Source organism: Andrena cerasifolii, chromosome 15 (genome assembly GCF_050908995.1).
Source record: "Andrena cerasifolii isolate SP2316 chromosome 15, iyAndCera1_principal, whole genome shotgun sequence".
Classification (NCBI taxonomy): domain Eukaryota; kingdom Metazoa; phylum Arthropoda; class Insecta; order Hymenoptera; family Andrenidae; genus Andrena; species Andrena cerasifolii.
The window spans coordinates 8,882,575-8,909,251 of NC_135132.1; the positions used below are offsets into that span (position 1 = coordinate 8,882,575).

At 48.0% G+C, this 26,677-nt stretch overlaps 3 protein-coding genes and 1 long non-coding RNA gene across 6 annotated transcripts; 2 read left to right on the forward strand and 2 right to left on the reverse strand.

Annotated features, from left to right (window-relative positions):
• Positions 1 to 9,341: 9,341 nt before the first annotated feature.
• On the forward strand, positions 9,342 to 11,038 carry LOC143377282 (uncharacterized). The gene is made up of 2 exons (XR_013087274.1): positions 9,342 to 10,100; positions 10,589 to 11,038. It is a non-coding gene; the product is annotated as an uncharacterized LOC143377282 (long non-coding RNA).
• Positions 10,691 to 19,530, reverse strand: LOC143377276 (ATP-binding cassette sub-family G member 8). 3 transcript variants are annotated; one of them, XM_076828363.1, is made up of 7 exons: positions 19,083 to 19,530; positions 13,848 to 14,290; positions 13,286 to 13,782; positions 12,942 to 13,224; positions 12,369 to 12,874; positions 11,806 to 12,272; positions 10,691 to 11,740 (listed from the first exon to the last, which is right to left on the reverse strand). In XM_076828363.1, exons 2-7 carry the CDS (start codon positions 13,958 to 13,960, stop codon positions 11,144 to 11,146), a joined length of 2,463 nt encoding a protein of 820 aa, XP_076684478.1. In that variant the 5' UTR covers positions 13,961 to 14,290; positions 19,083 to 19,530; the 3' UTR covers positions 10,691 to 11,143. The 3 variants fall into 3 exon arrangements, with proteins under 3 accessions (XP_076684478.1, XP_076684477.1, XP_076684479.1); XM_076828362.1 differs by having other exon boundaries at positions 13,848 to 13,972; positions 19,083 to 19,529; XM_076828364.1 differs by lacking the exon at positions 19,083 to 19,530 and adding an exon at positions 16,557 to 18,311 and having other exon boundaries at positions 13,848 to 13,972.
• Positions 19,531 to 19,650: 120 nt separating this feature from the next.
• On the forward strand, positions 19,651 to 23,191 carry LOC143377278 (ATP-binding cassette sub-family G member 5). The gene is made up of 5 exons (XM_076828365.1): positions 19,651 to 20,299; positions 21,323 to 21,898; positions 21,965 to 22,187; positions 22,244 to 22,458; positions 22,515 to 23,191. The coding sequence occupies exons 1-5, from the start codon at positions 20,104 to 20,106 to the stop codon at positions 23,180 to 23,182; spliced, it is 1,878 nt and encodes a 625-aa protein (XP_076684480.1). The 5' UTR covers positions 19,651 to 20,103; the 3' UTR covers positions 23,183 to 23,191.
• Positions 23,192 to 23,205: 14 nt separating this feature from the next.
• Positions 23,206 to 26,406, reverse strand: Scot (Succinyl-CoA:3-ketoacid CoA transferase). Its single transcript, XM_076828366.1, has 7 exons — positions 26,063 to 26,406; positions 25,571 to 25,951; positions 25,076 to 25,501; positions 24,913 to 25,018; positions 24,638 to 24,854; positions 23,688 to 23,899; positions 23,206 to 23,622 (listed from the first exon to the last, which is right to left on the reverse strand). The coding sequence occupies exons 1-7, from the start codon at positions 26,150 to 26,152 to the stop codon at positions 23,432 to 23,434; spliced, it is 1,623 nt and encodes a 540-aa protein (XP_076684481.1). The 5' UTR covers positions 26,153 to 26,406; the 3' UTR covers positions 23,206 to 23,431.
• Positions 26,407 to 26,677: the final 271 nt, after the last annotated feature.

A 26,677-nucleotide genomic window follows, 5' to 3' on the forward strand; every position in this document is an offset into this window, starting at 1 on the left:
TAGAATCTACCGAGTATCGACGTGCACGCACACTCGCCTGCACGTGCCAGCTTCCAGGGACGGCGCACAGTGGGGCGATTCGGGTCGAAACGCGGGCGCAAAACATTTTCTGACTGAAGTCATATATTTATCGCTCATTTCTTCATTTCACTCAGTTATCACGTATATTTGTGGCCTTCTTGTTACAGAATAATTAATGAAACTTATTTAGTTGTATTTGTAAATAAATTTTTGGGGAAGAATTTGAAATCATATAAAATTTAATAGTTATAGAACCTTTGTTTACGTTACTTCGAAACTATTCGACAAACATATTTTAATTAATTTTAATAAATATTACAAGGTGCCATCTCTGAGGACTCCTTCACTGGCTATGTACAAATTGCCGATAATATCGTGTACAATGTTCATAGGAAAAAGCTCCGCTCCTTTCGCATGTAAAAGTATTTCAATTCCTTTGAATTTCAATGGCAGGACAGGTGTTTTTGTAAAAAAAAAACGCGTCCTATACTCCTTCTCGCCCCTCTAACTACCTCAGTAGCAGCTAGTAGCAGCCAATTTTTTCTGTACGGTAAAGGTAAGGTTTCACCCTTTCCAATGCGTCCAGTAAGAACACTGAACTCTACTGAACTCCCGTTCGAAATAAACAATGAGAATGGAGAACATTCAGCAAGGTATAATTTCAAAAATACCAGGAATATCAAAATGAAATTTGGCACACTTCAAATACATACTTCAACACTTAATCCCACCAAAAATTAGTTGAATTAAGCAAACAACAATATTAATTCTGAAGAATTTCGAGGTTGTCCTCTTCAAAATCGTATAGTCGTGTTAAAAATGCTATAAAAAATACTTGTAAAAAAAAAATTTCAGTATGGCGATATTTTTGTAAAAGGACTTAGAGCCGCGTTTCAACCCGAAATGCCCCACTGTGCGGCGTTACACCCGACCGTCGCCACTACGACACAGAAATTCTCCACGGGAGAACCATTAGGGTGGCCCTTATTTATACGCGTCGAATTTTTTTTTTATTTCTTTACTCTCACCCCCCAAAACGGTGCCATTTGATAAAAAAAATGCCCCTGAAATAGTTTATTGCAATCGGACAACAGGAGAGGGTGCCGACCAGGCCTCAAAGGTTATATTCATCGATGGTTTGAATTTGCAGAATATTTCGAAAATGGTAACTCCTATCGAAATTTTCTTCAAATAAGATTAAAAGAGCATGCAATTTTCTACAATTACTGTATATATCATTTTTTCGTGCTTCCAACCAGTTTTTAGATAATAGCGTTTGAATATAGAGAGGTCGGCGCCTCGCGCGTTCCACCTGTACCCGCGTGGCGCCGACCTCTCTATATTCAAACGCTATTATCTAAAAACTGGTTGGAAGCACGAAAAAATGATATATACAGTAATTGTAGAAAATTGCATGCTCTTTGAATCTTATTTGAAGAAAATTTCGATAGGGCTTACCATTTTCGAAATATTCTGCAAATTCAAACCATCGACGAATTCTAAACTTTAAGGCCTGGTCGGCACCCCTTTCTGTTGTCCGATTGCAACAATCGTTTTCAGGGACTATTTTCGTATGAAATGGAGCCATTTTAGGGGGTGAGAGCAAAAGAAATCGCAGATTGAAAATAAAGGCCTAATCCATGCATCGAAAAACTCCAATGAAATGTTTCCAACGCCCTCAACTTCAAGTTCCAGATCCTCGAGCGTGCCAAGTGGATCCTCCACTGTTAACATCTCTCCTTGACATCAGCAGAAACACAGGGCGCGTTACTTGGTCCGCCGCTTCCTTGAATCTGAAATTAATTGAAACGAGTAGATAGCAAAAACGGACTAACCCGCGTTTCCCGCGAAATTGAGTTAATAGAAATATAAAATAGGGAAGATTAATTCCTCTCCAACCTGGGTTAGTGCGCGTTCGCTGTTAAGCTACTTGAATACACTCTCATCCCCGCGAGGAAGCGCCAATTGGTCATTGATAAACGGCAGCGGCTCTCGCGGAATATTCAGCTTCTTATCGGAGCACGCATTTATGAATGCTTCGTACGCGAGTGAATGAATTGCCGCGGACGAGTGGCGCCCATTGGACGGCACATCCCTGAGCTCGGTGGCTCGGTGTAGGTGAAGCCTCACCTCGGATCGAGCAGCCTATCAGGCGGCTCTCAGGCGTGGGCTGGCATTCCATTCATTTCGGCCGCTGTCGTTGAGGATTTTCACGTTCGATCACGCGAACAGCGCAGGGCCACTTCATCGCGGCCCCTAGGAGCCTCAGAGAGAGAGAGAGAGAGATAAGGTAGCTAGAGGAGGTCAGAGAATGCGAAGGCGGAGGCGAAAAGGGTCTACCGCTCGGTATCCCCAGGCGAATATTCGCTTCGATCGCGTGGGAGAACAGCCGATAAGGTGAGCGTACTCCGCCCTTGATACTACCGCTGCGTCTCGATCAATGGCCCAACGGAGAATCGCGTAAGAGCTCGGCGTTGTCTGTTAACATTCGAGCCGGAAGCACGCCGGGCGGTGTACACACGCGGAATATTAATCTCCGGGCCGCGTGGAGATCACGGGCGAGCTCGTGGATTAATTCCGATCGGGCCTCGTCACGCAAGATGCTAATGAACACTGCGCATCAACACCGGCGACCTTTCCTGAAAATAAAGAACTTTTATTAGCCAAGCGCTGCACCACGTGACGCGTAGGCCGTGCTCTGCATTCAGCAAGCCGGATGAACGCATGCAAAACAAAGGGCGTAAATCTGTACCCATACAGCACACTTCGTTGCAGCAACGTTACCGCGTAACGATCCAGTGGCAACGATCCGACAATATTCCAGCAATATCGCGCGCACATCGACGCGCAATATTCCTGCAACATTGCGGCGGCAACGCTTAACCGATTCAGATGATGCTTTCGGTACGTGTACAACTTACTTCAATCTACAAACGGGTTTTTTGAATTTTCATTACAGGCTCAGGAGAAAATTTGAAATGAAAACGAACATCGCTGTTTTCATCGCTATACCGACCGGTTGCAATTTTTTTCGAAACGACGAAACACGTCAGCTAGTTAGAAAACTAATTCCGCTAGCTTCTAAAAAAAAGCTGAAGTCGTTTGGACCAATTTGAAAACAGTTATGCGATTTTAAAGAGTGTCAACTTACTTTTCGATGCGACTGTATATGACTTAATGTCTGACATTATTATTATAATTATTAAACGTCTTCATTGCGCAAATACAAACGCAAAGGTTCAGTCTAAAGACTGTTTTCCAACTTAACCTAAAATGAAAGTTGTTCTACGCACTTACATATAGTGTTACAAAACCCTAATGAGGTTTGTCAAATGAGGCTTCGTTTCTTGAATAACTTGAGTTTGAAGTTTTGCACGGTAGGAGCATAAGTTCGAATACGCAAGCAATCTTATCAATCAGCAGTTGTAGCCGCGGCGGTAAAGTGTTTGTCTACGATGCCGCAGGTCGCGTGGGTTCGAATCCCCCTGGGGAAAAAGAATTTTCTATGAGAGAAAGACACGCAACACGAGCTTTTTCATATTACTCAAACGATTCTGCACACATATAATATATAATGTTATTTATATTTTCGGCCCTACTGCCCGAAACGTTGCAGGATCATTGCTGTAACATCTCCGGAACGTTGCGGGAATACACTCCTGCAATATTGCCCAGGGCGGACATAGGAGTGAACTTGCAACGTCTCTGCAATGACGCGCTGCAACATTGCAATCTTGCACCGTGATATTACCAGCACGTTGCTGCAATGTTATGGTGCTGTGTGGGTAACGGCACCGCGGCGGAACGAAACGACGACGCGGGCACCTGATAACGCAATTCCCTGCCTCGTTATCTTCGCCTACGGTCGGGAGGAAACGTCGCGGTGCCATTATGGATACTCGGAGCGAGTGCGTACGCTAAGGTGTGACGTAAGTGATACCTGTTGATGACCTTAACAGGTGCGCATACTTAATGCCATTACCATTGCGCGATGCAGTCGGAAGTCGCAGACGTGCGCGTTACTCAATCACGATTCTACCGCTGCGCTTTTCTCACGACTTGCTGACCGGAGGCACCCTCGATGCGACCGCCCTCTCCCTTCCTGCGGCTTTAAGCTTACTCTCTGTTAGTTACAGTTTAATTTCGCTAGACCCCTGCTTTTCTAAGGGACGAGGAAGCCGCGCGACACTGACCAGCCTCAACGCGCTTCTTCGCGACACGGCGTACATTATAAGTATCTCGGTTCAGGGACCCGCCGATCGCTCGAAGGGAAACATCCGCAGGAAGCGTGCCGATCGTTTGAAAGGTCTGCACGGCTCCCGGCAGCGGTTTCCGCGAATCCGAGACGATTCGCCCGTCCCGCGTTTATTTGCGGATCCTGCAACCTCCTGGAAGACCGTTTATCGGCTCCGCCGGATGCGACGTAGGTGATCCGGGGGATATTCGACACTGCCGCCTGAAGAGTTACCGTTTACGTGAGTGATCGATGAAGCCGGGCTCGACACAATTCCTAGCAAGGTCTCGGGGATGTATGCGGAGGAATAAAAAAAGCAGCGCGGGATAACGAGCTACTAGGTCCGCGTGGGCGCGCGGATGTGTATATAGCGCGTACAAAGCTGTCTCGCTTTCTCCCTCCTGGTACCGTTCGCCTCTTCATTGATTATTTTACTTCGGCACCGCTTTCCCACCTACCGCCATGTGCCCACCATCCTGTATAACCACGTTCCTTGCACGTCCTCTGTGCGCACACATACGCTTCCACGCGCCAGAGTATTCTTAGACCCTTTGGACGGGAATGCTAGTACCTGGCGGTAATTAAACCGCCTTCCCCGATATCGCTGCGAATGACAAGCGGGCCTCTTAAAGCATCCATAGCTCCAGAGGTCGCAAAACTCTTGCTTCCAGCCGCTGCTGGCTAATTTCAGCTGGTACAGGGGTGTCCGGTTAAGGGGGTAGGTCACCCTCAACAGCCCTAAATCAGGCCCCTTTCTCAAACGCATGTTCTGAAGTGATAAACGAATATAGAGTTAGTTTTTATTTTAATTTTTAAGCGTCATTTCGTTGACTTTAAAGCAAGAGAAAATTTTAAATATATTTACAGGAGGAAGAGCGCGATTCCGGCCAGGCGAATTACCTAAAACACAAAGTAAAGGCATTTTTATAATCTGTAAGACAGTCCCCATCTTGTGTCAGAAATAAAATTTTGATGAACAAATTAATACAATTTTTACGTTGATGTATATGATTTTATCCTTTTTTCGTGGGAAAAATATTTTTTATCTTTTTTAGCACATCATTATTTTATTCTGCACCTCCCTGGAAATTTTCTTGCTCTCATGTGCAGGCTCGTACATTTTTGGCTGTGATCCCTTAAATTTTTTGGAATTTTGGGGCCCGGTTGCGCTTAAAATACGTAGAAAAGATGTAGCTAGCGGAATATGCAAAATTAGATATCTCAAAATCGAATTTTCGAAAATTTTGAGGGTTACCTACCCCCTTAAGGGGTTTGTGAATTTTTTTAAAACGGAAGCGTATATTTGTGCAGAACTTGTTGCAAAACAAAAAAGATTTCTTTAGTATACTAGTGCATCCTCTGATTCACGAAGGGAATTCCCGAAATATTAATTTAAAACAAAATGGCACCTTTCAATTTTTTTCACGCTAAAATTAGGACTTCAACTTTAAATAGCCGCCATTTTGTTTTAATTTTATATTTCGGAAATTCCCTCCGTGAATCTGAGGATACATTAATATACTAACGAAATCTTTTTGCTTTTTGATTTAGAGAATCTAAGTTCCGAAGGACAGTGCGCACCCCAAAACAGCTTTTCGAAAAGGCTTTTCGGATGTCGGTGGTAATTTTATTACAAACGTAATTATTTTTCTACGAAACAAAAAATTACCAGATGTTCTTTAAATATTACCCTTTTAAGTGCAAAAAGTTCTGTGAAAATATATGCTTCCGCTTTTTAAAAAAAAATTTGCCTCTTTCCAGCCTCCTGACTAAAGGGATCGTCCTTAAATTACCTAAGGCTTTGAGGGGAAGCCACGAATTTCTTACGTTTTCTTACAAAGCGGGAAGCGGGTGTCAGATAGCGCCTTACGTAATATCATTTTAACCTAATTTTCCATATGAATAGCCTAAAAACGATGTTTCATCGCACACGCGAAAGCGAGTTAAATAAATTATATAAATCTTTAAAAGAATTTGACTAACTGATAAAAACACATGTAAAAGATATTACTTAAGGAGGGGGTTGGAATATAAAATCTTACAAATTCTCATACTGGAGGATCGACGGGGTAATAAATCGCCAAATTACTCTTACGTAATTTAAGGACGGCCCCTAAGTCGGTATAACCCTTTAAATGGAAGCTTCGAAGCCCGAATAATTGCGAAGGGATCATCACAATTCTTCGAAGCTCCGGTACCGTCGTAGCTTTTAACCTAGAAACACAAAGAATCGATTGGCCTCACTTCCGTCAAGATCCACCGAGAAATACGGAACTTGACATTGTTAGCGCTGAGCTAACCCTCCGGGGCCCGTCGAGAAACTCTGCAAGCGGTGTGAAATTAGCTTCCGGGCCTCTCCGATGGCGCTGCGACTCGCCGGAAGCGAACAGCTTCAATTATTCGGTCGCCCTCTGTATATGGCACTCGAATTATCCAATTGCATGCTTTGTTGAATCGTCGACCGAATTCCTAGGTTAGCTTGTCGCGTGTCTAGTCGGAGAAGGGAAGAAGTAATCGTGCAGGCTGTTTTACCGGCTCGCGATTAGTGGCCGCGTCGGGGCCTCGCAATGTGGGTCTTACGGAGGAATGCGGGCGCACCAGTTTCGAGAGTCATTCGATGATGGGGCCACCTATGCTCGGATTCCCATTCCCGGGGAACGAGAGGCTCGGATCGGCCGGCGTTGACACGCGATCGCGTCAATAGAATCGATGGGACGCCCGGCGGCTTCCTGGACACGCTCGGGCTAATTACGAGCTCGGGACGCCTGTTCCCCGCGCTTGCCTGTGTTTATTCCTTCCCGTATCTGCTATCGACCGCCGCCAGGATAAGATTACTCGCGCACGCTGCCGAGTATCAGCGGACGGAGGCTGGCTGGCTTTATTGTTGAAACGCGGAGGTTTGTTTAATTTACACCACTGTCGGGCCTGCAGCTTGTGTATTTTGAAAAATCCTCCGCGGTATTATTCCGGCCGCTATTTCCGTCTGGTCTAGTAGGAGGCTGGACCCTGGCGATCCACCGGGAGGAAGCTCAGGAAGCCATCAATGAAACGTTGCGCGTATTGCGTTAACCGCGACTCGATAGCCAGTTAACGCGATCGGAGATAGGGTAAGTGTGGGTATTACTGCGGACGCCTGGGTTGCTACGGATACTCTAAAGCAGATCATATTTAATATTGGGAAGCACATAACTCTGGAAAGGTTTTGGTAAAGTTATTTTAAACTCTATTACAGATAATTATTAATAAGTAATTATTAATTCTTTTACCGTAGTTTGAAATTCGTCAAGGCGAAACTTCGGTCGATTCCCGGTGTGGCGGTCATGAACAGCTACTTGAAAAACATTTATATTTCTGTTATTAACAGTAATACATGTAACGCAGCGTTATTATTCGACAGAGTAAGTTATCTTTTTCAGAACAACAGTAAATGAGTCATCTACATTTTAGTTTCAATTTTTATTTCTCACCGCAGTATTAGGTGCAGTACTTTACACCATGTGCATGTATTATTGCAGATTGACGACTGCGTAACCTAACCTTTTCTCCGACCGTACGTCAATCTAGCATCCGAAGTGAGCCGCGGTGCTGAGTCACAATTACAACTGTATAAAGATGCCAAGAAAAGATAAAAGTGAAAAAAAAAGTAAAAAAAAATAACAGAAAAGTCAATAGGCTTTCTTATACTAGTACTTCGCCTAACGCAGTAATGCATGCATGTCTGCAGTGCTCCTGCAACGACATTGATGTTTCAATCTCTGTATATTTAATTATCTGTGGCTATTACCCAGTCCTCACATTTTTTTATGGAATTATTAAGCTCCCAACTTCCTTTTAAAAAAAGAAAGAGGGATTTTCATTCATTTCAGCACTTTATCGAACGTCCTAAAGTTAACCTATCTTAAAAGTCCGCAGTAATACCCACACTTACCCTACCGAAACACTTCGGATCGAGTGGGATAGAGATTTCTATCTGTCCTCCGGCGATAAACAAACGGGAGCTTTTGTAACGCATTCGAGACGGGATCGAAAGCGCGGCGAAGAAAGTTGCCGGATGCAGGAGGGGCGAGGGACGTCATTATCTTATCTCGAACCATTTCCTGTCAACCTGGGGCCGCTTTTCGTAGTAATCACACGCACACGCGCGCGCGCGCCTCCACACGCCCACGCGGGCACACCAGGATCTGGCGCACACGCGCGCCCAGAATACGTCCACCACTGCCCGGCCGGGTGTATGTAATGCTTCCGGTGCGTGTTGTACACTCGCTCGTTTACTTATGTGCCTGCACGCTCGACGTGGGGGTATGTTAACATTGCTGCAATTTTCCGGCGAGAAATGTACCCTTGAAGGCCTCCAAAGGGGTCGATTCTAAGTGACAAAGCGCACGAACATGCTGCATTAGTGGACTAGAATAATACTGCGACTGCTAGGCATACCTGCTAAAGTGTACAAAACTTTGTTATTGCATCTGTTTAGATTCAAGAAATTGGCAAACATATTAAGATGGGCAAAAGTTTTCTTTAAATAAAATTTCGAGTAACGAATAAAAGTTAAAAAAAATTAAGTTTACCGAGTTAACTTTACTTGACACATGGCGAATAATTTTTCTAACTTTTATTCGTTATTCGAAATTTTATTTGAAGAAAAAATTTTGCTCGTCTCTGATACTACCGGCCGTCCTTAAGTTACGTAAGGGTAATTTTGGCGATTTCGCACCCTGTCCCTTCTTTTACATTGCATTTTGTTCAGTTGCTACAATCCTTTTAATTATTTATATAATTCATTTAACTCGGCTTCCTGAAACTAAAATTACTTTTTTGGAACATTAATGGTATTTAGATTGTTTTTTTTTCGCCACCCCAGAATTTATCGTTCAAAAGTTTTTAGGCGACAGACAAACACAAACATATAGAAGCTTTCTGCTTTATATATTAAGATTATGTTAAGAAATTATTACGTAAGATTCTCTGCCTTGTAAAAAAACGTAAGAAATTCGCGACACCTGCCGCCCAAAAAAGCCTTACGTAATTTAAGGACGACCCTTCACCTGTAAAAAAGGATACGTCATTTTCACACGCTGTGGGAACAATTCATTTTCCTCTGTTCGTCCTTCCCGTCCCTGTTCGATATTTCAGAGGACCGGCGGAAACTTAACCATCCGATATAACCAACAAACAAGATACCGAATCTGTTTCCCTAAATATATCTAGGTTATCTTCCGTTCCCACATGCACTTCGTGTTTAGAAGCGGCTTACTTTTTCTAGATAAGTTCGAGTTTCTCCGAAGCGCTCGCTCGCCGAATTAGTATAAATTGACGATGAGCAATCGTGGTAAATACCAACTTCCGCCGATGAAAGTAATTAACTCGTCGCGTAGGTCGCGTACGTGTGCGCGCGCGCGCGCGCGCTGTGCATACATACGCGCCCAGTGTCTGTGGTTCTCGGAAAAAGCCGCGAGCGTTAAACTTGTGCCTCTGGCGTCGGTAGCACCTGAATGAACGGCAGTGCCTCGCATCGAGGATCAATTCATTGACGAGTCGACGCTCCGGGTAATTATGCAACGCCGATTGCCCCAGCGACTTCGACCGGCGAGAAAGCTGCGATATCATCGAATCTCGTCGTCAGGTCTATACGTGGAAATCGCAGCGTAACCATTGCAAAGCGAGCGGGATCGTTACCGCGTGTCTGGCTTGTTCCAAGATAAACGATCAGCTCCTGTCTCTTTAACTTTTACGATTGCCCGGTGGCCGATTGTAAAACTCGCACACGCACGCAACGGTAATCTTATCTCGCCCGTAATATCTGATCTCCGTCGAGATTGTCGGCGCACCGTGACGAGCAGGCGAGGTAAGTATTCGGGCGTTAAATTGGAAAACCATCGACGTATCGTTGGTTAGCCACCAAGGTTATGGCCGTTCGATCAGATCGCCGGTATTACAGCAAACTCGGCCTACCAATTGATCTATTCGATTATTCATTACACTTTGAAAATGCAGCGCCGTTAGCCGACAGATATATTTACCCGACGGTATATCGATTTTAACCGTCTAAATGTCTCCGGTATTAATAAGTCAGGAGATCGTTTTTAACCGAGACTGAGGTTCACTCTGGGAATTCGTTATTATCGATCCTCAAAGAAGCACGGAAATATTCCCTGTTTGTGGCAGCGGTGAATAATTCGAGGAATATATTAGCATCGGCGGTTTTACTTCACAGAAATTGACAGTCCTAACGTTTTTGCTATTGAAATGAACGAACAGAATTCTACTTACCGACAGAGCTCGATGGATTAGCGCGGGAAAGGCTTTTTTTAGTAAATGCTCTTAACGTTCCAGATGGCGCTCGTGATCAAGCTTCCGCCTCGGAACCGACCGAGTTCTCGTGAAACACGTCGATGATTTTTAAAAATGGTCCGTTAGAAGTGGCGAACGACAGCGGTAAGTTTAAATCTCTTTTATTTCGTAAGAACACTTTTCCGTCCGTTTGATTATAGCGTTACAGATACGGATCAGCTTGCCGCGCTACCGCTCGTTTTCCTATTAAAGTATCCGCAAGAGATTGCAACATAACGGCTCATCGAGTTTCGGAGAATTGCCGCGCAAGTCTACTTTGCAAGTTTTTGAAGCCTCTCGCTTCAAAAAGTCGCAACAGCATAGACTATGGTATCAAAACCGATGAGCATGACACTGTGTAAAAGAGTATGCTTAATAATGAAGCAAATGAGCATGGTCCCATTAAATATCGAAGTCGTAATGCTGAATGGATGCTTCCCTAAGAAGAAGAAAGAAGACAACAGTATCCTAGCAGATTTCAGAAGATTAACAGATTCATAAGCCCTATTCGCATTAATTATAGACGTACATCTTCGTTCGCAACTGCCTCGTCGCACTTCACGGCTTGTTGGGCACGCTTCTTAGTCTTTTAGGAGTGGTGTATCTAATACACAGAAACACTAGTACAATCAGCGCGGCGACGATGGCTATTCCTATCCCGAGCCACAGTTCTCCCCTGGCGTTAAGTTTATCCAAAGCGATTTCGTACAACGCCAGAGCGCCGTCCGGTGGCTCGCAGGTGGCTTGAACGATGATGTCTTGCCTCTGAATCTGCTTCGGCTTGCAGTTGGTTAGTTTGCTCATCGCGTCGGGTTGGTGGAGAGGGCGCAACAGCAGGGACAGGACCCACTGCATCGGGCTGATCTTTTGGTACCAACTTGGTAGATTCTCCAAGTGCAGTGACACCCCTCCAGCCAATGTCATCTCCCCAATCACGATGCCAGCGAACAGGGACGCCAGGTATATCCACTTGCACGTGTGAGCGAACAGCGTACAGATCAGGTGCTGCAACATGAGGTACAGCAAACCGACGGCAAGGTAGCTCCACAGGGACGTCAGATTCTCATCTGGCACGAGATGTAGCCCCGACATGGCGTAGCCTGGCGTCAGGTAGATCAGATAAACTACGCACCAGGATGACGCCCCGCAGAGGAGCTGAAAGCGAAGAGTAGACAGCTGGCGTCTATTGGTAGGCGATCGCTACCTCGCGTTAAACTTACCTCTATCAGAATATAGACGAATCTTCCGTACAAGCCGTCCTTGATGTCCCTCTCCACGCTTGGTCTAGAGTCGGCCACCTCGCAGATCCCTATCATGCACAGAGGCCAGAAGAGCACGCCCAGGCTGGCGTAATGGAAACCTATTCTGTCTCTCAGATACAGGTTGGAGTCCCCGGCGACGTCCCAGAATATCGCTCCGAGTAGGATGCTGAGCGACGCTGAGACGATGATCTTCCGGAGGAGTCTGGTCAAGGTCCAGGGCTGACTGTAGATCAGCGTTCTGAGGAGTAGCGCGTAGATCTGGGTGAACACGTTCGGGCTAGGAATCGTGGGCGGCAGTGCACCGGGCGGTCCAGGATCGCTCAACGCCGGTAGCCTCGTCCTCGCTAATTCGGCTAGGTGATCTATCCTCTGGGAAGATTCCAGCATCGCTTCTGCTGATAGATCGTCCAGAGTCACTAGATCAACTGAAAGCAACGGTTGCCTCGTGATTGGTCAGACTCGGGCAATTGCTATTTCCTCTTGCGAGGAGCTTCATCCCACCTCTAGGTGGAGGTACTTACGATAGTAATCGGAAGGGTTCTTGAACGGAGGGCAGGGGAACTCGGCGAGAGCGAAGTATGGCAACATATCCCTCCTGGGGCCGGAGTACATGATCCTGCCGCCCGAGGTGAGCGCGACCCTCGAGACCATGGTGAGGATTTCGTAGGTGGGTGGGTGCAGCGTTAGGACGACGAGCCTTTGGCCTCTGCTGGCCCACTGCCTCAGATACTCCACCAAGAAGAAAGCGTCGAAGATGTCCAGACCATGCGTGGGCCTGTCCAACGCGAGGATGTGCGAGTCCTGCAGCAGACGACAGGCCAGGGCCAACCTCCTAGCCTCGGAGGTCGTCAGTGAGTTCACCAGGCAGTGTTTAGTCGCCTCCAAGCCGAGTTCCTGGAGGATCGCGACTGCCTCTAGCTTGGAAGTGTTTGGGCCGCCTCGTAGCAGCATGTAGAAGCTGAGAGTCTGCTGGGCGGTTAGGCCAGGGCTGAGACCGCTCTCAGTAGATAGATACGCGACACGGGACCTGCAGATCGCGGGTAGTCAAGTATTCCGCAAGATTAATCTTTACCACGAAGGTGTACCCTAAGTACCTCAGCGATCGCGAGGACACCGATCTCCCATTGAGCAAGATGTCCCCGCGCTTGATGCGCTTCCTGCCCGCGATGGTCTCTACGATCTGCTTCCCCTCCTTCTCCGTGGTCGCCATGACAGCTAGCACCTCCGTAGCTCCAGCCTCGAGAGTGATTCCACGGAGAAGAGGCAACCCGTCGGATCCAGAGGCTTCCACGCCACGCAGCTGCAAGTAGGGATGCTGAAGACATGGCACAGGTCTCAGCGGTAGAGTGTAGCCCTCTGGGCCCAGGATGCCGTGCCCTGGAAATAGATTTGTCGTTGAGTCATCGCCTATCACCTAGAGCTACACCAGGTTTAGTACCTCTAGGCTCATGAACCCCGTATCCGGGATCGATGGGCGCTATGCTGTGCCTCCGGTTGGTCCTGGCGCCACCTTGGAGGAGGTTCGCCTCGCTGGCGCTCCTCAGCCGCGGGTTGTCTCTGGAGACCGTTAGCTGAGAGTGTGCGTGCTCCCTGGGCGCGGCGTGGACGTGCCTGAAGTCAGGGTCGCTCCTTGCGGAGCGCATCGCCGAGGTGCCGTGGGCAGAGGTGCCGGCGTGCGACACCCGGCGGCCCTCCTCGCTGGAGTCATAGCCGCTGGAACCGTCGCGGTTCCGTGAGCTAGGGGGCAGCACTCGCGGCAGGCCGAACTTGAGATAGGTGTAGGAGTTGCTGGCCAGCGGGCTCTTGGGCCCGTATCTGGGGTGCCTCAGGATGCTCTGCACCGTCGAGTCGCGCAGCTGGAAGTTGCCGTAAGGAAGAGGCGACTTCTCCGCCGATCCGAGCGCTGAGTCGGTAAAGTCGGAGTTCAAGTTCTGCCTGAAAGCATCCTGGTTATTAGGGGGGCGACACTCATCTTGTTCCTTGCGCTGGTAATGAGTCACCTGTAAATGGACCAGGCGTGCAGGTCCTCGCTGGCTGGGGGCTCCAGGCCTCTGGTGTCCAGGGCTCCCGGCACCGAATACCGCCGCTCCAGCTCCCACGCCTCTGAACCCATCGCTCACGGGATCTGAATAGTTCACACAGCGATGCAGTTAGACGCCACAGTGACAAACGGACTCGAGTGGAATTGGAGAAACCACCGCGGTGCGCTGTGACATTCCAAGAACGTGCGTAGACGCCTTGCGAATAACCGGCGAGCCTTTGAAATTACTCGACGCTGCAGGCTCGAAATTGTTCGCCGCTCTCTCCCCCCTGACCCTCGGTAGCCGGCCAGCGTGAAAGGAAAATATCCGGCTGGGATACCGAGGCCGGTCCAAAACAGGCTGGAGAACTTCCAGCGATCCCGGATCGATCGACAAGTCAGTGCATTCCTCGCCAAATAAATCTCTGCGTAAATGGCAATTGAAACGAGACTGGCAGAGACTCATGAAGACGTTATTGGACGAAACAGATTACCGACTGATGTCAAGCATTAACCGACGCGTGATAAACTATCGCCTTGCGCAACACCACCTATATAATAAAGCCAAACTGCTCTGTACCACGTGACCCTGTGAAGTCATATGCAAGAGGCACAGAGCGACCAGTTCGTGTTCGAAGTCACGGATGTACTTGTGCATGTCCTACCACGTGTGGTTGTTTTAAGTGATATTCGTAGTCGTTTAAGTCGTTTAAAGTAATAATTAGTTCAAAATGGTTAACAAGTGTTGTGTACCTGGGTGTAATGGCAAATATTCTGCTAACGATCCAAAGTGCATGTTTTGAAATTTCCAACTAACGAAGAGGTTAAGCAGAAATGGCTTAACGCCATTCGCCGAAACAGTTTTGTTAGCTCAAAGCATTCAGTAGTGTGCCATCGATACTTTGCGAAATCCGACATTGAATTTACTACAACGGCAGCAGATTGGAAAACAAGAAAAACAATAACAGTTTCTTTAGAGAAACCCAGAGTGAAAAGTGGCGCAGTGCCCTGTATTTTTTCCACAGTATGCCTCTTATTTCAGTAAAGAAATAAATTACAGAGAGTCTACGCTTGAGAAGAAGACCAGACGAGAAGCTCTAGCTATCCAAAGTGCTATTATTGAAAGTGAAAAAGCTACTGCAGAACATGAAAAACGGTTCTTCTTCAAAAGTTTTGAAGAGTTTAGCTGCACAGCCAAATTGGTTAACATGGGCGAAAAGTGGAATATTATTGTTAAAAAAGAATATATTATTTACCTTCATTTAAACTTGGAAAAGAATCAACATGATATAATGTATATCTTGATTGATTTGAACTTGAAAGTAACCATTTTTTGTGAAAGCCTCGGAAATATCAGTTAAAGGTGTTCCCAAATTTGTAAATAGTGTGATGGATACTGAAAAAATAATAGATGTTCTAGAGAATATCAATATAAGTGATGAAAATGTGATAGTGCATGTAGTTCTAAATTTATTGGAATCACTAAAAATTAATAATAAGGAAAATAATAAGATCCTCTCATTTTGTAGATCTCAAATTCAGCTTTGTACACAGCCCAAACAGCGATATCGCTTCCAGGCTGAAACAATGATAGTTTCTTCAATGCTTCTTTTATATCTCCACATGCATATAGATTCTTAAAAATGACGGGAATTATTATTTCGCCTCGTTCAAATACTGTGAAAAACCATATAAACAATCGCAAAATACTAAATAATGTTTTATGAAAATACAAATTTGTATTACTGCAAAGTTTATATTATTTTTTGTACGTTATGAAAAACTGAATACCTTATTTTTAAATGTTATCAGAAACGGAATATTTTATTTTTTCATGTTATTACAAACTAAATAAAGTTTTGTAAATAAAGTACTGTATTCTTAGTTTTTCCACATATACAAAAAGTGCAACTTTGAACTGGCTTCCTTTTAGCTTCTAAGAGAATTAACAAACGACTGTGCGAACTCCTTGCGCAGATGCGCAGGATGTAATTAAAACAAATAAAGTTTTTGCTTGTAAATATATTATTTGAGGGGACCTTATTATTCCGCCTAGTTCGTGAATGCCGCACAGCGGTGACGTCACAACGAAGCTGCTTGGCTTTATTATATAGGTGGTGTTGATACTTGGAGGAGCGTTGGCAAACGAGAGTACAAGCATAACTGTGACTCATAAAACGAAGGATTACTACAGCGGAGGCTGGCTTTAGTGCGCAGCAAATGCGGCAAGTTTAATCATAAAAACAGAGCCTTGAACCCTCATTTGGCGTCTCCGTTTACTCCGCAGTCTGGCGCGCAGCGCCCCGAGTTCAGCGAACCCCCACCAAGCTCCTAGCCAGCTTTTCCAAAACACCGGGCCCAAACTCGAGGAAAATTCCAAAATAGTGCAGCCACCACTTCAGGCCCCAATCCCCGTCTACCTCTACCCCGAGTCCCAAATTTACCCGCCGACAGCGCTGGTTAACGGCTGCTCGCGAGTTACCGGGAGGTGTGAGAAAGCGCGTGAAGTAAGGTGGCCCGTCTCGACGGGGCGCCATCGGCAGGAATTTCGCGAGCCTGCTCGGTAAGTCTGCGCACGTCCGACTACACATATGTTCCTCGTGCCCATTGTGCGCGGACACGCAGGGCCAGGGTATTCCGTTTAACGGTGATACTCGCGATGAGCTTGCAAATATTATACGACACTTACGTATTCCGCGTACGTACAAGCGAGTCTCGTCGCCTTCGTTCTCCCGCGGAAAGCAATCCTTTGCGCTCCTCTCGAGGTTATCGGGCTGACTCAACGTCGCGTTTTGCCGGTCCCTTCTATTTCGACCGGGAGGCGTCGTTAAAATTCTGAGAAGGTTTGCGGTGCTATTGAAGCAGACGCAAGCGTTTCTCTTCGAATATCCTACTCGTAGGTCCAGTGACGAGTGGGAATATAAGAAGCTTTAGCAGCCAGCTTCGTTCTTTGACAAAGGAACAGGGATTGGTCAACAGAAGCGTCGGTCAGCCTCGCAGACGCCGAGCGTGGAGGATTAAACACGAGCGATTATTGACACGAGGTGTGTGCAGCGAGAAAGTGTTTGCGGTGGAGGAGTTCTTTCGCCGCAACGCGTCGGGTGGTCCATGCAAATGCTTCGGAGGGCATTTTTACCATCGCGCTTTAGCTTCCCGTTAGACGGTGACTCACGAGGCGCACAGTTTTTGCGAAGACACTGGTCATTCTTTGAGCAGGCTCTCGGAGGAGAGCGAGCGTCCCTTCTTCATTCCAAGCGAATGAAAAATGGACACTTTACCTTCGCTATTAAACGGCTGACGCTCGTTAGCTGCCGTTCAATTGTCCGCTCGTGTAGCATCGGCTGGTATTTTTACTCGTCACGGACTAACGGTACGCCCGGTCATCACTTCAACGTTGGCCAAGATTCTGCGTTATTTATACACTAATCGCCGCGCTGGATCCTTAGCCGTTATGTCTGTTCTATCGCAACCACATCGAAATTACTTCGACCGCGGTTGGGAGAACAAATATCGGTAAGAAAGGGCCCCTTCTTCTAGTGCTTCGGAATCCTTCCGCGGTCTCGAAGGAATTTCGCTTCGCACCTTGAACTTTTTCTCCGAATCCTTGGCATTCCCGAGGGTGTCTGGCACCAGCGAAACTTATAATCCTCTCTTCCGTCGCCCGCACGCGACGTCGAATGCGATAGCCTCCGAAACCCGGCCATAATGCCCCGCAGTTTACGTAACGCTTTTTTCACCGTTCGATCGGTGTCTCGCAACTATTCGCCTTAACTGTTCATTTGCATATCCCGTTTTCTGCGACAGCTGTAGCGACATGCCTCCAAAGCGATCCCGAGCTACGGCCCCGCTATTGAGCCGCTGATTTTTCGCTGGGTCCCGATTTCGGTCGCCGCGATGGTAAAAGTCCTCGGTATACTTTCCGCGAGCTGTTAACGCGCCTCGTGGCTGGCCGAGCGTTCGCGGGGCTCGGTGAAAACGATATTTAATTAATATGTTTAGCGAGCGGCCGGCTCACGGTCCGGTGGCTTTCATCGCCCGACCATTAGGCGTGCCTGGAACACGTCCCGTCGGCATGCAAATTCACTTTTCACGCCGCCCGGCTCCGCATAGCCTTTCGTGTTGAAAAATCGACAGTTCTGTGCCACGGGGTCAGCTTCGCCCGCCAACTGTTCACCTGATCCTCGCCGGGAGCCTCAAAGTCGCTGACTCGGGCTGATCCAGGGGAACGATACGCTCCGGTTTCGAAATCTCTTCCGCCGGCTGTGGGACTGTCCCACGCACCGATTTCTACGCGTCCCTCTCGATCGTACACACGTGACGGTGGCTCTTAATAAAACGCTGGCCTGGATACCACGTGCATCCGCGTGCGAGAAACCGTGGAAAGTCTGCCGAAAACTCGAGGAAAGTTCGGATGCGCTGCTAGGTATAACGTAGAGCGTACAGAGATGTGCACCCAGGTCAGTGCCGATACTTCTTTTTCAATACTCCAGAACGGTGAGTCCCGTCTGCGACGAGAAAGGGGCTGATTAACATTGCAAATGACTCAGCGGCGTCCGTGGCACGTGCAGAGGTGCAGCGGGACATCTCTTGTGCGTTCATTCAAGTCTCACAACGCACCGTCGACGGGAGGAAGCTTCTCAATCGTTTCCAATTATTACACTATTGCCAGGTCCGCGGGGCGAAAGTGTTGACGGCGAAATTAAGAGCGCGGGGAATGTTGCTCAATCCAGCCGGTTCCGTTCCCCGCGGAAATCGGCGGGTCGGGCGCGTTTCATAAACTACTAGCGCTCGGCCATCGAAAAAGAAACACCTCGAAAGCTCTGCTAATCACCTGTTGCTTTCACCGTGCTGCGGGTAAACCTTTCTCATTATGCAAAATCAGGTTCCCAGTCGTTGAACCGTGGCTAACCGCGGAATCGAAACTTGTGCGTGCCGACTACGCGTTAACTGTTCCTTCACCATTTTTCTTCTCCCTTTCGAATGGAAACGGGGGCCCAGGTTACCGCAGAAGCTCGAGCCAAGCTAGCGGAGCCGTAAGCCGCCGGGACTCGGGGTTAATCGAATTCTTGTTGGGATGAAGTTACCACGGAGAGGGCTGCCTCTCGCGGGGTAAACAATAGAAATGCTGGACCAAAAAGCAAACTCTCACGTGCGCTTCTACGAGGCGCGTGGCAAAGCCGAAGCACCGCGGAGGCCCTTCGTGACAATGACTCACCGCCGGTATTCAGGATGAGCTTTCAACAGAGCCTCGCCGAGTCAAGGTGATGCTGCTCCATTCCGCCGATTCTCCGCGTCTTCTCGCGTATCCTTTAGGCCTCTGTCAATGGAAACGAACCCGCGGCTTGTCAGCACTGAGAACGGCCTGACGCGTCCCTCGCGAACGCATCACTCGAACCGCGATCGCGATACCGCAACAGCATCGGTATGTTGAACGCCAGCCTCGCAGGGAACCTTTTCTAAACGCTGCCTTCTGACAGACGTGCCTTCCGAGCCTGGGCCCCTCTCTCGGCTTCTCCCCCTCCCTTCCCTCTCAGTCTTTCAAGTTCGCAGTGACGCATCCATCGACGGCCCGGGCCCCACCTTCCGACATTCTCGATTCGCTGGAACTTCGCCTCGCTTCCCATAGATGGTCTTCTAATAAAGAATCTTCTTCTACTCTGCACGCGGTTTAAGTTTCCTCCGTTGGTTCCCTTAGCTTGTATTCGAAACTCTGTTGTGTGCTTGACTGTTTAACGCCCAGTTCCATTGGGACAGCTAGCTTGCGTCGAAAGTAATATTACTTGAGCTGAGAACTCGGCGGCGAACTGTCGAGGGGGTCTTCGTTCGGTAGCTACAAGCGTGCCCTACTACTCCTACTGGCGGTGGTATACCTTCGACCTCCCACCAGTCTCCTCCGAGAGGAGGCATTCACCTCGCGAAGCCAACTCCTAGCCAAGTATCGTCACCGATGCCTGCGTTCTACCTGCGACGTTTAGCTAGGCACTTGTGCAGCCACCGTGCTCTCTCGCAGATCGTTCTGCTCATCCTTCTGGCAGTTTCTAACCCTGGTACCCCTCTCGATGTACCGTTTCGGGGAGCGGACTCAGTGAACGACCCTGGGGAGGTATCGTTTCTTTGTTCTCGCACAGTGGGGGCCGTTTTTCTCCTGTAACTTCTCCCAGCCGCCGCTAAGGCCCGCAGTCGGTCGGGGAATGTGATCTAGAGGGGCCAGGGACAGGCTGGGACAGGCGCCAAAGATGATTCCTTCGGACTGCACCCTGGATATATCGAACGTGTTTCACTCGACGTCGGTGGTAATCGAAGGGAACTGCTTAAGTAAATCGGAAGCGACCGCGGTGCTGCGAGATGTGTCCGCTCGGGTCCACGGCGGAGAGGTGCTGGCGATTTTGGGCTCGAAGGGCTCCGGGAAGAGGGCTCTGCTCGACGTGATCGGTAAGGGAGCGTGCGGAGTGCGGGTATCTTAAAGGTGAAGTTAGACAGCGAGTCGACTCGGCTCGCCCAGGTTCGACGAGTTGGCTTGGCAAGCGCGAGTCGACGAGCCATGAGCGTTCCCAAGAGACTCGCCGAGTCTCAAGCCACGCGCTGTCTAAAACAGTGGGTGGAAACTGAATAGGGAACTTCCGGAATAGCGTTTAGACAGGAAAGAACAGGCTTTCATAGCTTAGAGGGCGCTAGTGTCGCGGTATAGTTATGTCTGTGTCTGTACATACGCGATTGGCTGAGACTTATGCTGTCTTATAAGTGAAAACAAATGTAACGTGAGTGAAAGGTTAGTGTTTACTTGTGTTTACTGTTTAATAACTTAAAATAAATGTGCAGAAGAATGGGGAAACTGCAAAGAGGGTGACAGGTAAGAAAGTTTTATGTACGGTTTGAGTTGCATTTGAGACACTTGTTTATTTGAATATTCGTGATGTTTTTGAATTTTTAGGTTATAAACTCTGTTATCAAAAACTTTCAATTTACTGTAAAAAATATTAAAAATGATTTCCTAAACTTAAAACTTGTATTTTTGGAATGCACTCGTTAAACGCTATTAAAAAACACAAAAATGAATTTTAAAAAATGAAAAACAAGTTTCTCAGATGTAACTCAAACCGTACATAAAACTTTCTTACCTGTCACCCTCTTTGCAGTTGCCCCATTCTTCTGCACATTCATTTTAAGTTATTAAAGAGTAAACACGAGTAAACAGTAGCCTTTCACTCACGTTACACTTATTTTCACTTATAAGACAGTATACCGCGACACTAGCGCCCTCTGAGCCATGAAAGCCTGTTCTTTCCTGTCTAAACGCTATTCCGGAAGTTCCCTATTCAGTTTCCACCCACTGCTTGCATTAGTGGAACCTCCGCCGGCCGGAGCGGTGAGCCGCACATTGGAGATCCCAGCTTAATTTCACCTTCATTGAACTATGTAGCGAGAGACATTGCGGGAATTCATTCTACCTTTTAGCTGGGAGGGCGGAGGGTGAGACGAGGGGTAGAGTGACGTTGAACAACAACCTGCTGACGCCGGAATTGTTCAGGCGTCACGGCGGGTACGTGGCTCATAGGTGCCATCTCCTGCCGAGCCTCACTGTCCGCCAAACGCTCACGTACGCCACGTGGCTCGCTAATCTGAGCAACAGAGAGGCCCGGGTACGGCAGACGCTCGCCGACCTGGCGCTGTCCCAGGTGGCCAACAGATCTGTGAACGATCTGACGAAGCCGGAGTACAGGAGGCTGATGCTCGGCGTTCAGCTCGCCAAGGATCCCACCCTGCTGCTTCTAGACGAGCCGACCTGGGACACTGATCCGCTCAACACGTACCTAATCGTCTCCATGCTCTGGTCGTACGCGACTAGGAGAGGCTCCATCGTCGTTCTAACGATGGAGACTCCTAGGTCGGACGTGCTGCCGTTTGTCAGCCGCGTGACTCTCTTGTGCCTCGGGGCAGTGGTCTACTCCGGCCCGACCAGAAGCATGCTGGACTACTTCACTTACATTGGATTCCCGTGCCCCGAGCTCGAGAATCCATTGATGTACTACCGTGAGTATCGCTAGATCGAAGTAGCTAGAAATTACGGACAAAGGTGCGAGTAACCGATCGCTTTAGTGTGCCTGTCGACGGTCGACCGCCGGTCCAGAGACCGTTTCCTGGAGTCCAACCAGCAGATATCCGTGCTGGTGGAGAAGTTCAAGGCCGAGGGGGTGATTTACATGAAGGAGGCTCCGCAGGTGCCGCCGAACGTTAAAGACACGCCTCTCGGTATCATGCACAAGGGCTTGGGCCGCGGCATCAAGCCGGGTTGCTTCTCCACTCTCCTCGCTCTTTACCTGTGAGTGTACCTCGCGTATGCCCCGTTTACCAGCCATTACAGCGTGTACATTTTAGGAGAGGCATGGCGGCGACGTTCGCCTTCAACAAGTGCGGCTTAGGAGACTTCGCCGCGCGGCTGTTGTTGCTGCCGTTCTCCGTCGCCCTGGCGAGCATCCTCTACTCCCATTCGACGCCCGTGCAGTCGAGGGTGTTTCTACAAACAGGCGGCTTAGTCTTTAACGTATTGACGTTGTTCTACGTGGCCGGGATAGCGTCGACGGCTCTCCTCTGTAAGTGATCGCTGTGCGTCAGCGACACCGGGCAGGCCCTGACGTTGATTGCTCAGTTCCAGGCTACCGCGCTAGGTATTACCAGGAGAAGAGGGAGGGCCTGTACGGCGGCGCGATGTTCCTGACCGCGTACGCGCTGCTGAGCCTGCCGCTGAGCTTCGTCTCCACCATGATCACGATCGGCATTCTAACGCCGATCCTGGAGCTGGACTTATCCTCGTGGGCGTACGCCTCGGGCGTCCTCTGGTCCAGCTACGTCGCGGCCGAGCAGGTGACCGTGGCTGTGCTGATGGTGGTCGGGCGTCCGGTGACAGGCGCGATAACGGTGCTGTACATGACGCTGGTGTCTCTGGTAATCGCGTCCGGGGCCATCAGGAGCTTGAAGGGTCTGTCGTACTGGCTCGCGGCCGTTTCCACCGCGCTGCCCGCGAGGTACGCCTCGCTGGCCTTGAACCAGCTGGCCGTCGACACTCCGGCCTTTGTAAACTTGCATTACAACGAGAGCTTCCCGTGCCCCGGGATACCAGAGCTCTGCAGGTACCCGGACGGCCGGGCCTACCTGATCGAGCGTTTCACCCGCGAGGGTGAGAACATCTCCGAAGTGTTGAACGTCGATCTGAACCTGCTGATCTCCCTGGCCTTCGCCGTCGGTCTCAGCATACTGAACAGCGTGCTTTACCTGCTACCGCTCCCTGCGAGGGTAAAGGCGAAATTTAGAGAGTAACTGCTTAATTAATCGGACGCTGATTCGTTGGAAAATTTATTCTCCCTCTCTTCTCTCCCTTAGCGACTGTATTACAAAATTATATTACTCTTTTAGTTAAATCTACCCTTTCGCAATTATGCTGTATAGTATACGTACTTACAGTAGGCTACGCAAAGTAGATTATGCAAAGTAACGGTTGCGTAATGCGTAGCGTCAGATCTGAGCGAGGTAGATTAAAAGTAACGCGAAATTAACAGACTCTCACTCCTATTCGTACTCATCGTCGCCCACTTGACCCATCTGCTTTAGATCATCGGCCACCATGAACTCGCAGCCGGTACAGCTGACGACTTCGCTGATCTCGACATTGGGCGCGATTTCAATCATCTTCAATCCTTCTCCCTTGATCACCTCGAACACCGCCATTTCCGTGATTATTAAATCCACGCATCCTTGACCTAGGACACCATACGAACAGACGAATGAGTTCCTACACTTATCGAAATGCCTATGATCGCATTACCTGTTACGGGCATCGTGCAGTTCTTCACTATCTTCGGACTCCCGTCGCGAGCCTTCTGCTCCATAGTGATCACGACTCTCGTATTCGCCGCGCAGACTAAATCCATCGCGCCTCCCATTCCCTTCACCGCCTGCCCCGGGATCATCCAGTTAGCCAAATCTCCGCCCTCGGACACTTGCATACCCCCGAGCATGGTCATGTTAACGTGGCCTCTTAAAAGATCAAAATCGATAGAAACCTCGCTCACTATCTCTCAAGCCTCTTTTAAGGGGGTATTCCACTGTGAACGGTCGAAGAATCAAGCTACTTTTAAAGATTTTTATCTCAGTAAATACAACATATAATGAAATAAATCTTTTTGGTTTTTATTAAGCTATTATTATATTATACCAAAAAAATTAAAAAGAATATTTTTAATTTGTTTTACTTGTTTTTTACAAAGCGCCAATATGGCATCTATACAAAAACGGTTTGTTCGTGGTGCAGGTGATTTCCCGGCTTAGGCTTATCTGAAACAAAAAACTCGGAAAGATTCTTAATCTGTATGAGTGTCGCTATCGCCCATAGTTCAATAATTAACAATCTTTGTTGGGTGTTCCCCGAGAAATTATTTCTCAACAAAAAATTTTAATTGAGCTACGGGCGATAGCGACACTCATACAGATTAAGAATCTTTTCGAGTTTTTTGTTTCAGATAAGCCTAAGCCGGGAAATCACCTGCACCACGAACATACCGTTTTTGTTTAAGTGCCATATTGACGCTTTGTAAAAAAAACAAGTAAAACAAATTAAATGTATTCTTTTTAATTTTTTTGGTATAATATAAGTGTAGCTTAATAAATAAGCCAAAAATATTTATTTCATTATATGCTGTATTTACTGAGAAAAAAATCTTTAAAAGTAGCTTGATTCTTCGACCGTTCACAGTGGAATACCCCCTTAATACACACCCTCGAATCATGGCGAAACTTTCGTCGCTGCTGAAAAACGAAGCGCCCGGTTGCACCGTGATCGATTCCTTTCCAGCGGTGATCAAATCCGGGTCCACCTCGACCTCGTCCGGATAAGGTCCAAGCCCGAGAATACCGTTCTCCGACTGCAGCGTCACGTTCACGTTCTTAGGGATGTACCTGCACACGAGCGTGGGTATGCCGATCCCCAGATTAGCTGCAAGAAATTTGCTCGTTGAATCTCGAACGCGTCGCTTGAATACACAACGCCTTACCATACATCCCGTCTTTGAACTCCAGAGCAGCGCGCTTCACGATCCTGTCCCTCATCAAACTCGCCGGCGTTACTTTCTTAGGCTTCATATTCTTCGTCAACCGTTTCTAGGGAACATAAACAGCTTGTAACAGAGCCCTCGCAATCCAGGAGAACATACAAACCTCTATTCGCTTCTCGTAGGAAGGTCCCTGCACGATTCTATCCACAAAAATCCCCGGCAAGTGAACATGATCGGGATTCAGCTCACCAGGCTCAACGATCTCCTCCACCTCAGCGATAGTCACTTTAGCTGCCTTGCACATGGTCGGATTAAAGTTCCTGGCCGACTTCCTGAAAATCAGGTTCCCCTTCTTGTCCGCTTTCCACGCTTTCACCAGAGCGAAGTCCCCCAGAATCGCTGTTTCCAGTATATAGTGCCTGCCACCGAACTGCGCGACGTCTTTAGGCCCCGTACATATCTCAGGCCCTCCGTCCTTATTATACTTGACGATGCAGCTTCCCTCCTGGATCAGAGTCCCATACGCAGTGGGAGTATAGAAGGCTGGTATCCCAGCTCCGCCTGCTCGAATCCGCTCCGCTAAGGTTCCCTGTGCATTGCAAATACAAAGTTAGCGTCCCTCCGTGCGCCGTGCATCCAGAATCCCTGTTGCGATCACCTGCGGCGTTAACTCAACCTCCAGTTCCCCGTTAAGGTACTGCCTCTCGAGCTCGGGGTTCTCGCCAATGTAGGAAGAGATCATTCGCTTTACCCTGCGATCCTTCACGAGTATACCTAAACCGAAGTCCTCCACGCCTGCGTTATTCGAGATGACAGTTAAATCCTTCGCGCCCTTCTTCTGCACAGCTGCGATTAAGTTCTCTGGGATCCCGCAGAGCCCGAATCCGCCGACCAACAGCGTAGCGCCATCCGGTATATCAGACACCACCTCGTCTATGTCCGAGAATACTTTTCCTTCGCCCATTGGCGGCGTCAGGCTTTGAGACCGCGGCTCTGCATCGGGGACGTCGACTTTAATGGAGAACCTAACTGCGCGCACCTAGTGTCAAGGTTTCATTCTGGTTAGGGTGGATGTAGCATGAGCGCTAAGTGAAGAGAGTCACCTTGCGACAGTAAAATTGGTTACTCAGCAGTTTTTCAGTGCACGTACCTTCGAGATATTTAAACATTTGTAGCTGCTCCTTGAAACCGCACTCGTGCGGAAGAGCAAGCACCTGGCTCTGCTTATCACGAAAGCCATGATTCTTTCGGAAAATTCTGCGCACTGTGCAGCCGTTTAGGTTAAACTTCCACGTATGGTCTCGCTCACAATTCTGGTATTGGCTAAATACGTAGATAACAACGTTGTATTCTTCGTTTTATCTAAAGTTTGTCGCTGTTAATTATGAATCACGGTCATGTCTGATTTTATCGTGGTTTTTTTTTTAAGCTGATAGAGCTCGTAATGTAAGTACTTGAGCAGCATTTTTGTAGCCCTGGATGGTTCTTGTATTCGACTTTTGATTTTCTTCGCGCCACCGCCAGAGTAGTTGTAATTTATGAGAAAAGAAACTGTAGAAAGTTTGAGCCCGACTGAGGGGAATTAAGGGAGCCACTGGGCATTTGGATATTTAATTAATTACTTAAAAACGCATAAAGTCGATTTTGTTTAAGTAGCTTATAAGATATTGAGTATATCAAGAAACATGTCGAATAAAAGTTGTAGATCCGGGCAAGGAGCGTCTTTTACATTCTATTACTTTTTCTCGTGTGACAAACGGTTTTC

Coding starts and splice junctions, on each gene's coding strand:
- LOC143377278 (XM_076828365.1), top strand. CDS start 20,104: ATGATTCCTTCGGACTGCACCCTGGATATATCGAACGTGTTTCACTCG. Junction 20,300..21,322: donor GGCTCTGCTCGACGTGATCG/GTAAGGGAGCGT, acceptor TCTACCTTTTAG/CTGGGAGGGCGGAGGGTGAG. Junction 22,188..22,243: donor ACTCTCCTCGCTCTTTACCT/GTGAGTGTACCT, acceptor TGTACATTTTAG/GAGAGGCATGGCGGCGACGT.
- LOC143377276 (XM_076828363.1), bottom strand. CDS start 13,960: ATGGGTTCAGAGGCGTGGGAGCTGGAGCGGCGGTATTCGGTGCCGGGA. Junction 13,225..13,285: donor CGGGGTTCATGAGCCTAGAG/GTACTAAACCTG, acceptor ATCTATTTCCAG/GGCACGGCATCCTGGGCCCA. Junction 11,741..11,805: donor TCGTCTATATTCTGATAGAG/GTAAGTTTAACG, acceptor CTTCGCTTTCAG/CTCCTCTGCGGGGCGTCATC.
- Scot (XM_076828366.1), bottom strand. CDS start 26,152: ATGGCTTTCGTGATAAGCAGAGCCAGGTGCTTGCTCTTCCGCACGAGT. Junction 25,952..26,062: donor AATGTTTAAATATCTCGAAG/GTACGTGCACTG, acceptor CCTTGACACTAG/GTGCGCGCAGTTAGGTTCTC. Junction 25,502..25,570: donor AGGTTGAGTTAACGCCGCAG/GTGATCGCAACA, acceptor TGCAATGCACAG/GGAACCTTAGCGGAGCGGAT.